This window comes from Pristiophorus japonicus, chromosome 21 (assembly GCF_044704955.1).
Source record: "Pristiophorus japonicus isolate sPriJap1 chromosome 21, sPriJap1.hap1, whole genome shotgun sequence".
Lineage (NCBI taxonomy): Eukaryota > Metazoa > Chordata > Chondrichthyes > Pristiophoridae > Pristiophorus > Pristiophorus japonicus.
Genome location: NC_091997.1, coordinates 33,363,174 through 33,376,962, shown reverse-complemented (window position 1 = coordinate 33,376,962; position 13,789 = coordinate 33,363,174). Strand labels below are relative to the sequence as shown.

Below are 13,789 nucleotides of genomic sequence, written 5' to 3'. Positions count from 1 at the left end.
GATATAACGAGCATGGTGGATAGAGGTGTACTGATAGATGTGGTGTATTTAGATTTCCAAAAGGCATTCGATAAGGTGCCACACAAAAGGTTACTGCAGAAGATAAAGGTACGCGGAGTTAGAGGAAATGTATTAGCATGGATCGAGAATTGGCTGGCTAACAGAAAGCAGAGAGTCGGGATAAATGGGTCCTTTTCGGGTTGGAAATCGGTGGTTCATGGTGTGCCACAGGGATCGGTGCTGGGACCACAACTGTTTATAATATACATAGATGACCTGGAAGAGGGGACAGAGTGTAGCGTAACAAAATTTGCAGATGACACGAAGATTAGTGGGAAAGCGGGTTGTGTAGAGGACAGAGAGAGGCTGCAAAGAGATTTAGATAGGTTAAGCGGTCACCTTACTTAAGGAAGGATATACTAGCTTTAGAGGGGGTACATAAACGATTCACTCGGCTGATTCCGGAGATGAGGGGGTTATCTTATGATGAAAGATTGAGTAGACTGGGTCTTTACTCGTTGGAGTTCAGAAGGATGAGAGGTGATCTTCTAGAAACATTTAAAATAATGAAAGGGATAGACAAGATAGAGGCAGAGAGGTTGTTTCCACTGGTCGGGGAGACTAGAACTAGGGGGCACAGCCTCAAAATACGGGGGAGCCAATTTAAAACAGAGTTGAGAAGGAATTTCTTCTCCGAGGGTTGTGAATCTGTGGAATTCTCTGCACAAGGAAGCAGTTGAGGCTAGCTCATTGAATGTATTCAAATCACAGATAGATTTTTAACCAATAAGGGAATTAAGGGTTATGGGTAAGTGGAGCTGAGTCCACGGCCAGATCAGCCATGATCTTGTTGAATGGCGGAGCAGGCTCAAGGGGCTAGATGGCCTACTCCTGTTCCTAATTCTTATGTTTTTATGTAAGTCTTTAAATTTACGACGGCTTTCAACAGGGTGAACGCAACACCGACAATGCGGCAGAAATTTTCAATCATCCCGGTTGGGAGCAGTAATTTCTCCAGGGCCAGATATTCAGTGCCCCTTGCAGAAACCCTGCCCCGAGAGCAAAGTTGTAGTTACCACTCCTCACAGGAAGTGGAGCAAAATCACGCGCCCCACTTCCTTTTGGGGCAGGATCGGAGGCGCTACCCGGGGGCATCGCAGAGCGCTACGCGGCCTCTCCATGTAGTGCCACCGCATTTCAACGCCCCTCCCCATCCTGCCCCATGATGGCCTCCACTGGGCCGCCAGGGATGAGAGGGTGCTGTGGCCACAGCCCGGCATGAGACGGAGCGCCGGGGCTGCACGATGGCGGCCTGGACTCCCCGACAACGTCGCACAGCGGCCAGACTGGCAAGTCGGGAAGAAAAAAAAAAAGATGGCGGCACGGGGCGCAGCACACCTCCCCTTTCCAACCCTCAGCCTGGCAATGGGAGTGCGGCCTGATTGGCGACCCGTGAGGTCGTCGCGGGCATTGCGAGGCAGAAAGGGGGTCTCCACGCACATCATTATCGCCAGTGCAGCCGCCCGTGGCGCCAATGGATTCGCGCCTCCACTAACTCCCGTGCAATTCCGCGGGAACTGATCGCGCGCTTCCCATCTCCCCCACCCCCGCCCAAACGGACGAAAACACTTCAGCACCCAGTTAGTGCCCCATAGAGGCGGTAACAGGTGGTGCACAATAGGGGAATTTCAGCTCCAACTGTGGACAAGCCCAGCATTAGGGGCCACAGAAAGTCACTGATAAACCCAAAAGAACTCAGGAGAAACTGCTTTGCCCAGAGCATGGAACTCGCTACCACAGGGAGTGGTTGAGGCGAATAGCAGAGATGCATTTAACGGGAAGCTGGATAAACACATGAGGGAGAAAGGAATTGAAGGATATGGTGATGGGGCAAGATGGTGAGAGGGGGCTTGTGTGGAGCATAAACACAAACACGGACCCGTGGGGCCGAATGGGCTGTTTCTGTGCTGCAAATGTAACGCCCCTATTCAAAAAAGGAGGCAGACAAAAAATAGGAAACTAGCCTAATATCTGTGGTTGGGAAAATATGTTGGAGTCCATTATTAAGGCAGCAGCAACAGGACATTTGGAAAAGCAAAATTTGGTCAGGCAAAGTCAGCATGGATTTATGAAGGGGCAGTCATGTTTGACAAATTTGCTGGAATTCTTTGAGGATGTAACGAACAGGGTGGATAAAGGGGAACCAGTGGATGTGGTGTATTTGGACTTCCAGAAGGCATTTGACAAGATGCCACACAAAAGGTTACTGCACAAGATAAAAGTTCACGGGATTGGGGGGTAATATATTAGCATTGATAGAGGATTGGCTAACTAACAGAAAACAGAGTCGGGATAAATGGTTCATTCTCTGGTTGGCAATCAGTAATGAGTGGGGTGCTGCAGGGATCAGTGCTGGGACCCCAACTATTTACAATCTATATTAATGACTTGGAAGAGAGGACTGAGTGTAACGCAGCCAAGTTTGCCAACGATACAAAGATGGGAGGAAGGGCAATGAGGAGGACATAGAGGCTGCAGGAGGACAGAGACAGGCTAAGTGAGGTGCAAGAATTTAATATGTTGGAAAGTGTGAAGTCATGCACTTTGGCAGATAAAAAAAAATCAAAGAGCAAGTTATTATTTAAATGGAGAAAGATTGCAAAATGCTGCAATACATGTGCATGAAACATAAAAGGATAGTATGCAGATACAAGTGATCAGGAAGGCCAATGGAATCTTGGCCTTTATTGCAAAGAGGATGGAGTATAAAAGCAGGGAAGTCTTATTACAGCTATACAGGGTATTGGTGAGGCCACACCTGGAATACTGCATGGAGTTTTGGTTTCCATATTTAAGAAAGAATATACTTGCTGTGGAGGCAGTTCAGAGAAGGTTCACTAGGTTGATTCCAGAGATGAGGGGGTTGACGCATGAGGAAAGGTTGACTTGGTTGGGCCTCTACTCACTGGAATTCAGAAGAATGAGAGGTGATCTTATAGAAATGTATAAGATTATGAGGGGGCTTGACAAGGTGGATGCAGAGGGGATGTTTCCACTGCTGGGGGAGACTAGAACTAGAGGGCATCTTAGAATAAGGGGCCGCCCATTTAGAATTGAGATGAGGAGAAATTTCCTCTGAGGGTTGTAAATCTGTGGAATTCGCTGCCTCAGAGAGCTGTGGAAGCTGGGACATTGAATAAATTTAAGACAGAAATAGACAGTTTCTTAAACGATAAGGGGATAAGGGGTTATGGGGAGCGGGCGGAGAAGTGGAGCTGAGTCCATGATCGGATCAGCCATGATCTTACTGAATAGCGATGCAGGAGGGGCCTTATGGCCTACTCCTGCTCCTATTTCTTATGTTATGATGTTAAACACTATGCGATTCACCTGAGGGCAGGCAAGCAGGAGAGGCAGCCCAGCCCAGCAAGGTCCCGCACCAGTTGCAGATCTGCACTTCAAGTGAATCCTGTCCGCCCAGCGTCTCTGCCAAAAGACACCTGGCATATTTGAGGTTTCTGCTATTACAAAGAGCAAACAAGGGAGGTTTGGGTCATCGCCACCCCACCCACAGCTTTCAATTTCAGGCTCCAAGCCATTTATATACAATGACAGGCTAAAAATCACAAGTGAGTTTACCGTGAAGCAGTCCACTTACTTGGATTTCACCAGACGGAAACCTTCCAGGAGCACCTCTCGTTTATCCTTCGCTTTCTTGCTCAGTTTCTCACCGTGGAGAACTTCACCGACAAAGTATTCAGTGTCTGAGGGGAGAAGGGGAGAGGGGGGAGAAAAAGAAAAGCATGATATGTTTTGTTAATCACTTATTATTTTAAGATACAATGTTGTTGATTGACACACAGTAAACTATAGCGCCTTTCACAACAGCTCAATTTACCCCCAAATGAAGAGTGGTCATTGCTGTAACGTAGGAAACGCGGCAGCCAATTTGCGAACAGCAAGCTGCCAAAAACAGCAACGTGACAATGAGCAGATAATCTGTTTCAGTGGTGTTTGAATCATACAATCACAGAATGGTTACAGCACAGGAGGTCGTCATTCGGCCCGTTGAGCCCGTGCCGGCTCTCTGCAAGAGCACCGCAGCCAGTCCCACTCCCCACCCTTTCCCCGTAGCCCAGCAAATGTTTTTTCCTTCAGTCGTGATTGAGAGTCTGCCTCCGCCACCCACTCAGGCAGTACATTCCAGATCTTAACCACTCGCTGCGTAAAAACATTTTTTCTGATGTTGCCTTTGGTTCTTTAGCCAATTACATTAAATCTGTGTTCTCTGGTTCGCGACCCTTCCATCCAATGGGGAACAGTTTCCTTGAGTCTACTCTGTCTAGACCCCTCATGATTTTGAACACCTCGATCACATCTCCTCTCAACCTTCTCTGCTCCAAGGAGAACAACCCCAGCTTCTCCAGTCAATGTTGATTGAGGGTTACCAACCCTATTGGCCACTGGAAACAGCTTCCCCTGATGTAATCTATCAAAACTGAGGATTTTGAACACATCTATCAAATGTTCTCGGCGATCTGACCAAGTACCCCACCAATGCTATCTGGGGTCACACAGGAATGGTACTCGAGGGCAGACAATGCCTGTCGGATCATAGTCAAGAACTAAAAATCAGCAATTTAAGAGAGAAGACTTGAGGGAAACAAATAACAATTTAATATCTAATCTATCGGATAATTATTAAGTTGCGTCTGGGGATTAGTTCAATAAACTGCCTTTCCTCTGGCGGGCGTGCAGGCAGAGACAGATCGCGACCCTTCTGTGTGCTGCTGCCTTAGATGTACGTGTGTAATCGCCAATTAATCTCCATTCATCACGACACGCAAGTCATGCAACAACAAAATCGGTTTTTAAAAACAGTGTCTTGTGTTCTCAATGAACCATCAAACCAGTCAGACAAATCAAAAACACCACTTAACGCTTGGCAGGTGTGGATAAAAGTGCTCTTATAAAAACCAACAGCTGTAGCGCATCGCTGTCTATAGGTGAACAACCGACTCCAGAGACAGACACTCCGTGGTCACGGCGTTCTGCGTGGGTGAGTGCGCTTGCGGGCATTTATTACCCATCCTTAGTTAGTTACAGAAAGACTTGCATTTCTATAGCGCCTTTCACGAACACCGGACGTCTCAAAGTGTTTTACAGCCAATGAAGTACTTTTGGAGTGTCGTCACTGTTGCAATGTGGAAAACGCGGCAGCCAATTTGCGCACTGCAAGCTCCCACAAACAGCAATGTGATAATGACCCAGATAATCTGTTTTGTTATGTTGATTGAGGGATAAATATTGGCCACAGGAGAATTCCCCTGCTCTTCTTCGATACAGCACTATGGGATCTTTTACATCCACCTGAGAGAGCAGAAGTGCCTCGGTTTGACGTCTCATCCGAAAGACGGCACCTCCGATAGCTCCCTCAGCACTGCACTGGAGTGCCAGCCTAGATTTGTGTGCTCACGGCCCTGGAGTGGGACTTGAACCCACAACCTTCTGACTCAGACAAGAGTGCTGGCCACTAAGCCACAGCTGACACAACCCAGCTGCCCCAAGAAGATGGTGGGTTTCCTGCTTCAAAGTGATTGGGTTCAACTGAGCGGCCCACCAGGCAACTTCAGAAAGTCGTAAAAAGTCAACCAGGTTGGTACGAGGCTGGAGACCAAGACTCGGCAAGGACAGCAGGTTTTCTCAAGGACATGAGGCGGTTGTATTTTGACAACAGGAATTCCAATTCTCAAATGAGCAAGTGTCCAATAAGTCATCCAATAACTGAGATGGAGGAGAAATGCATCGAGCAGTTCAAGGTGGAGGTAGACAGATCATTGAACTACAGGAGAGTCAAGGGTTATGGGGAACAGGCAGGAAGTTGTTGAGTCCAAGATCAGATCACCCATGATCATATTGAACAGCGGAGCAGGCTCGAGGGGCTGTATGGCTGACTCCTGCTCCTTATGTTCTTCGGTCCTGAAGCACCCTCTGACCAAGGGATAATGAGGAGAACAAATGTCTCACTGATCCCCGGGGCAATGGTGACTGTTTAATAACTTTCCCCAAGTGGCAACTTTACACATGAATCTACACAGGGAGCCATTGGGTTACTCGAGCATGGCAGACATTGCAACAGAGGATGATTGCGTCTCCACCCACCCTGCACCCCGGCAGCAGTCATTGGCTGGGGATCAGACATGGAACTCTGGCTTGCTTCCCTCCTCACTCAGGGAAATTATGCACCTCAATGCAGAGATCAGTTAAACTCAGCACAAACAAAGGGCCTGAATCCACAACCGCCAGATTTGTGTGGCTCCGGTCCTGTCCCAATAAACATCGGCTCCAGAGGGAGTGTCGTCATCATCTCAAAGCGCTGGAGAACTACCACCAGCGCTGCCTCCGCAAGATACCGCAAATCCACTGGGATGATAGACTCACCAATATCAGTGTTCTCGCTTAGGCTAACATCCCCAGTATCAGAGGGAGAGTAGCCCAGATAAACAGTAAATCACAATATAAAACATCTTGCACTGGGTGGTTTAGTGTGCATTTAAACTCTTAAATCTGTGGAATTCTGTGTCCCAGAGAGCTGTGGAGGCTGGGTCATGAATATATTTAAGGTGGAGAGAGACAGATTTTTGAACAATAGGGGAGCGAAAGGTTATGGGGAGCAGATGGGGAAATGGAGCAGAATCTGTGATCAGATCAGCCATGATCTTATTAAATGGTGGAGCAGGCTCGAGGGGGCAAAATGGCCTTCTCCTGCTCCTATTTCTTATGTTATGTTCTAAGTGGTTTAAATACTGGAATACACCCAAAATGTCCCAATATGCCTTCTCTCTTTACATATGTTGGCAAACAACATTACAACATTCTTATATTACAACAATGACTGCACGTCAAAAAGTACGTCATTGGCTGTGAGGCACGTTGGGATGTCTGGGTCATGAAAGGTGTTATATAAAATGCAAGTCTTTATTTTTTTCTTCCCCCTGTGGTGCATTTCTCGCATTCAATTTTTCCTTTCTCATTCACTCCGCCTGTATACAATGCCAAGCCTTCCCATTGACTATTGTACAGAATCCCAATGGACACAAGCCCAATCGCAGTCAGTCCAGAATTCCAATGGCTCAAACCCCTTGCCATTCACTCTAACAGGAAAGGGTTCCTGATCCAAGCGCGTTTAAACATTTATATCCTCGTGCTGCTGCCAAGTACTTAATGTTCACTTCACCAAGCAGTCAAGCCACTTGAGAGAAATTCTCCCAATGTATACAAATTACTTTTTAAAAATAATGTGTTTTTATTCCGTGTTATGTATTTTTTGGACGAGGTTGTGGAAGGAATGGTGAAATGGCTCCAGTATATGGATTTGCAAATCAGTTTTATTTTTAGCTGAAGATTTCAGGAATAAATATTTAACCAGGCACAATATTTCTTTGGTAAACCAAGCTGTGCATTTGCCAAGTTTGAACAGAATGGTGTTAAAAACATAGCAGACCAGCAGAGTAGTTGAAGAGGCTGGCCCGTTGCCTTGATGCAAATGCAGGTCAGGAGCTCCGAGACTGACGGGATAAAGAGCCGGTGGGAAATGCACATTGAAAAGGCAGAGACTCTTGGGAGCTTGGCACTGCGATGGCTGCTGAGACGATTGCTAGAACCTGTTGGATGGAGTATAAAAGCAGAGAAGTCTTGCTCCAACTGTAAAGGGTGTTGGTGAGACCACACCTGGAGTACTGCGTACAGTTTGGGTCTCCTTATTTAAGGAGGGATATACTTGCATTGGAGGCAGTTCAGAGAAGGTCCACGAGGTTGATTCCTGAGATGAAGGGGTCGCGTTATGAAGAAAGGTTGAGCAGATTGGGCCTGTACTCATTTGAGTTTAGAAATATGAGAGGTGATCTTATTGAAACATGCAAGATACGGAGGGGGCTTGACAGGGTAGATGCAGAGAGGATGCTTCCCCTCAAGGGGAAATCTAGAACTCGGGGCCATAATTTAGAATAAGGGGTCGCCCATTTAAAACTGAGATGAATGCTGCCTATTCGAGACCACAAAGGAAATCTGTGTGTGGAGGCAAAAGTCGTCGGTATGATTCTTAATGAATACTTTGCATCTGTTTTCACAAAAGAGAGGGCGATGCAGACTTTGCAATGAGGGAGGAGGAGTGTAAAATATTAGACAAGATAAATATATAGAGAGAGGAAGTATTAAGGGGTTGACCAGCTTTAAAAGAGGATAAATCCCCAGGCCTGGATGAAATGTATTCCAAGCTGTTAAGAGAAGCAAGAGGAAACAACAGAGGCTCTGACCATCGTTTTCCAATCCTCTCTGGCTACAGGTGTGTTGCTGGAGGACTGCTAATGTGGTACCTTTGTTTAAAAAGGGAGAAAGGGATAGACCGAGTAATTACAGGCCAGTCAACCTAACCTCAGTGGTGGGAAAATTATTGGAAAATATCCTGAGGGACGGGATAAATTAAGGAAATATTTCACAACTCAAGAAAAATTTATTCCAGTGAGGAGAAAAGTGTGTAAAAGAAAATATAGCCATCCGTGGCGAACTAAAGAAATAAAGGACGCTATCCAATTAAAAACAAGGGCATACAAAGTGGCCAAAACTAGTGGGAGGACAGAAGATTGGGAAGCTTTTAAAAACCAGCAAAAAATTACAAAAAAAATGATTAAGAAAGGGAAGATAGTCTATGATAGTAAACTAGCATGAAATATAAAAACAGATAGCAAGAGTTTCTACAGGTATATAAATAGGAAAAAAGAGTGGCTAAAGTAAATGTTGGTCCCTTAGAGGACAAGACCAGGGAATTAGTAATGGCGAACATGGAGATGGCAGAAACTCTGAACAAATATTTTGTATCAGTCTTTACGGTGGAGGACACAAACAATATCCCAACAGTGGATAGTCAAGGGGCTATAGAGGGGGGGAGGAACTTAACACAATCACAATCACTAAGGTGGTGGTACTCAGTAAGATGATGGGACTAAAAGCAGATAAATCCCCTGGACCTGATGGCTTGCATCCTAGGGCAAGAGAAGTAGCGGCAGGGATAATGGATGCATTGGTTGTAATTTACCAAAATTCTCTGGATTCTGGAGAGGTCCCAGCAGATTGGAAAACTGCAAATGTAACGCCCCTATTTAAAACAAAAGGAGGCAGACAAAAAGCAGGAAACTATAGACCAGTTAGCCTAACATCTGTGGTTGGGAAAATGTTGGTGTCCATTATTAAAGAAGCAGTAGCAGGACATTTGGAAAAGCATAATTCGGTCAAGCAGAGTCAGCATGGATTTATGAAGGGGAAGTCATGTTTGCCAAATTTGGAGTTCTTTGAGGATGTAATAAACAGGGTGGACAAAGGGGAACCAGAAGATGTGATGTATTTGGACTTCAAGGCATTTGACAAGGTGCCACATACAAGGTTACTGCACAAGATAAAAGTTCACGGGGTTGGGGGTAATATATTAGCTTGGATAAAGGATTGGCTAACTAACAGAAAACAGAGTCGGGATAAATGGCTCATTCGCGAATTGGCAATCTGTGAGGACACAAAAGAAAAATCTGCAAAAGGACATAGACAGCCTGAGTGGCCAAAAATTTGGCAGATGGAGTATAATGTTGGAAAGTGAGAGTTCATGCACTTTGGCAGAAAAAAAAATCAAAGAGCAAGTTATTATTTAAATGGAGAAAGATTGCAAAGTGCTGCAGTACAGTAGGACCTGGGGGTACTTTGTGCATGAAACACAAAAGGATAGTATGCAGGTACAGCAAGTGATCAGGAAGGCCAATGGAATCTTGGCTTTTATTGCAAAGGGGATGGAGTATAAAAGCAGGGAAGTCTTGCTATAGTTATACAAGGTATTGGTGAGGCCACACCTGGAATACTGCATTCAATTTTAGTTTCCATATTTACGAAAGGATATACTTGCTTTGGAGGCAATTCAGAGAAGGTTCACTAGGTTGATTCCAGAGATGAGGGGGTTGACTTATGAAGAAAGGTTGAGGAGGTTGGGCCTCTACTCATTGAAATTCAGAAGACGGAGAGGTGATCTTATCGAAACGTATAAGATTATGAGGGGGCTTGACAAGGTGGATGCAGAGAGGATGTTTCCACTGATAGGGGAGACTAGAACTAGAGGGCATAATCTTAGAATAGGGGTTGCCCATTTAAAACTGAGATGAGGAGCAATTTCTTCTCAGGAGGGTTTAAATCTGTGGAATTCGCTGCCTCAGAGAGCTATGGAAGCCAGGACATTGAATAAATTTAAGACAGAGATAGATAGACAGTTTCTTAACCGATAAGGGCATAAGGGATTATGAGGAGTGGGCAGGGAAGATCAGCCATGATTGTATTAAATTGTAGGGCAGGCTCAAGGGGCCATATGGCCATCTCCTGCTCCTATTTCTTGTGTTATGTTCATTTGGAAAGACATGGATTCATTAAGGACAGTCAGCATGGATTTGTTATGGGAAGGTCGTGTCTGACTAACTTGATTGAATTGAGAGGAAGTAACCAGCAGGGTCGATGAGGACAGTGCGTATGATGTAGTGTATATGGATTTTAGCAAAGCTTTTGATAAGGTCCCACATGGCAGACTGGTCACAAAAGTAAAAGCCCATGGGATCCAGGGCAAAGTGGCAAGTTGAATCCAAAATTGGCCGAGAGGCAGAAAGCAAAGGGTAATGGTTGATGGATGTTTTGTGACTGGAAGGCTGTGTCCAGTGGGATTCTGCAGGGCTCAGTGCTGGGTCCCTTACTTTTTGTGGTATACATCAATGACTGACTTGAATGTTAGGGGTATGAATTAGAAGTTTGCAGAGTGTCATGTATCTCACATTACTGTATATAACTATCTTACCATGCTATCTATACATGACTGTAACTGGATATGACCTGTAACAATAAGCATACCTTACCACCAGGGGTGCACTTGCAGGACACACTCCATACCTGCCCCACTGTGGTATAAAGGGAGGTCTCAGACAAGTGCAGCACTGGAGAGCTGGAATTAAATGTGCAGGTCCTGAGTGACCTTGACTTCAGCATGTGTCTTGTGTAAGTCAGTACATTAGAGTAAGGCGTAACAGTGGCGACGAGTTACGGGATCACAGAATGGCTACCAACAGCTCAGATGAGAAATACAATTGGGATGACTTTATAGAAAGGCCCCAGCAAAGCTTTGTGACCAAAGACTGGCTGGGCGACAATAAGGCAGACAAGAGAAGGGCCCATCTCTTGACCAGCTGTGGATCAAAAACATACACTTTAATGAAAGACCTGCTGGCACCCGAGAAACCAGCAAGCAAGTCGTTTGAGGAGCTGAGCACACTGGTGAGAGACCACCTGAAGCCAGCGAGCAGCCAACACATGGCCAGACATAGGTTCTATAACTACAGATGCTGTGTGGGCCAAAGCATACCCGACTTCGTGGTGGAACTTCGGAGGCTAGCTAGTTCATGTGAGTTCCCCGATGAACTAAGGAAAGAAGTACTGAGACACTTTTTTTTTTAAATTGAAGGAATAGGCCACGCAGGCATATTCCAAAAGCTTATAGAGACTAAGAACTTGACTCTAGAGGCAGCAGCACTGGTCGAACAGACTTTCTTGGCAGACGAAGAAGAAACGAGGCTGATCTAAACTTCGGGTATGACAACCAACGAGGCATCGGAACAAGGGGTTCACATTGTGAAACAAACCACTACCCACACACAGACAGGAGAGCAGGCCTTCAACAGCAGACAGTGGCGTCAGAAGCCATCAAAATCAAGGGCCACATCCGGCCAATCACACCTCATCAACCCACAATGCGAGCAATCAACAGATTGAGAGAAGCTCAAGGGAGATCAGCCAGACGCAGCTCATCCTTCGGAACAATGAAAACGGTCTGTGTTGGAGATGTGGGGGAAGGCAGTTAACCAGGGTGTGTCGATTTCAGCATGCCGTTTGCAGAAACTGCAACTACACAGGGCATCTGGCTCGCATGTGCAGAAAAACAGCAGCTCGTCTGGTATACGAATCGGAAGGGTCAGAAAGCGGACCAGAAGACGGTTGGAACAGTGCACGGGACGCCGAGGTACAGCGGGTTAACACGATCAATGTCCACTGTTCTTACACCAAGATGCCTCCAATTATGATGAGGGTTCTACTCAACAGGATACCAGTCAACATGGAACTGGACACGGGGGCCAGTCAATCCCTCATGAGCGTTCAACAATTTGAACAGCTGCGGCCGCACAAAAGCAACAGACCAAAACTCACAAGATCGACACCAAATTAAGGACCTGTACTAAAGAAATCGTCCCAGTCCTTGGCAACACCATCCCTTTGTGTGTGACTAAGGGATGGTGCACCGACTTTCCCTGTGGATTGTCCCTGGGGATCCAGCCCTGTTGGGGAGAAGCTGGCTAGCAGAACTTAATTGGAAATGGGATGATGTTCACGCCATGTCATTAAAGGAACGGACCTCCTGCTCAACAGTTCTAAGCTGTTTTGAACATCTCTTTCAGCCAGGTGTGGGCACCTTCAAAGGGGCTAAAGTTAGAATCTACATCACACAGAATGCCAGGCCGGTCCATCACAAGGCTAGAGCTGTGCCTTAGGCGATGAGGGAAAAGACTGAAAACGAACTGGACCGGCTTCTGCGGGAAGACATAATTTCTCCAGTGTCTGGAATTCAGTGACTGGGCAAGCCCCATCATCCCAGTCATGAAGCCTGATGGATCCGTGCAAATCTGTGGGGATTACAAGTCTACCATAAACAGAGTCTCCCTACAGGACCAATACCCGCTGCCCAGAGCGGAGGACCTATTTGCCACGTTGGCTGGAGGAAAACTTCTCAAAACTTGACCTCACATCTGCGTATATGACGCAAGAACTGACCGAAGAGTCTAAGCTACTCGCCACCATCAACACACATAGAGGCCTTTTTGTGTACAATCGATGTCCATTCGGCATCAGGTCGGCAGCTGCTATATTCCAGCGCAACATGGAAAGTCTGCTCAAGTCCATCCCGGGGACGGTTGTGTTTCAAGAGGACATACTCATCACGGGCAGGGACACCGACTCTCATCTCCGCAATCTAGAGGAAGTATAAAGTCAATTGGATCGGGTAGGCCTAAGAGTTAAGAAATCCAATTGTCTGTTTCTCGCGCCTGAGGTTGAACTTTTGGGCAGAAGGATTGCCGCTGATGGAATCCGCCCAACCGAATGCAAAACCGAAGCGATTCGCCTGGCACCCAGGCCCCGGAATGTCTCGGAACTGCGCGCCTTTCTCGGGCTACTCAATTACTTTGGGAACTTTATGCAGAACTTGAGCACGCCCTTGGAGCCTCTCCACGTGCTACTCAGAAAGGGGTGCGATTGGTTTTGGGGGGACGCCCAAGAACGCGCCTTCAATAAGGCACGCAACCTTCTATGTTCCAAGAGTGTTTTAAGCCTTTTCTGACCCAGGTAAAACGTTAGTCCTTAACGTGTGATGCGTCAGCGTATGGGGTCGGGTGCGTTTTACAGCAAGTCAATGATGCGGGTAAATTGCAGCCCGTTGCTTATGCCTCCAGGTCACTTTCGCGGGCGGAGCGCGGGTACGGTATGGTTGAGAAGGAGGCGCTCGCGTGCGTGTACGGTGTCAAAAAGATGCACCAATACCTTTTCGGGGCCAAGTTTGCGTTAGAAACTGACCACAAACCCTCACATCCCTACTATCAGAGTGCAAGGCAATCAACGCCAACGCCTCGGCGCGCACTCAGCAGTGGGCACTCATGCTGGCGGCTTA

The 13,789-nt window shown here is 46.6% G+C and overlaps 1 protein-coding gene across 2 annotated transcripts in view; it reads right to left on the bottom strand.

The window, feature by feature from the left end:
• Positions 1–13,789, bottom strand: part of skap1 (src kinase associated phosphoprotein 1) — a 641,866-nt gene that overhangs the window by 587,789 nt on the left and 40,288 nt on the right. For both annotated transcript variants that reach the window (XM_070864573.1, XM_070864574.1), the window contains exon 3: positions 3,659–3,764. In XM_070864573.1, coding sequence (XP_070720674.1) covers positions 3,659–3,764 — 106 coding nt within the window. The remainder of the gene's footprint in view (positions 1–3,658; positions 3,765–13,789) is intronic.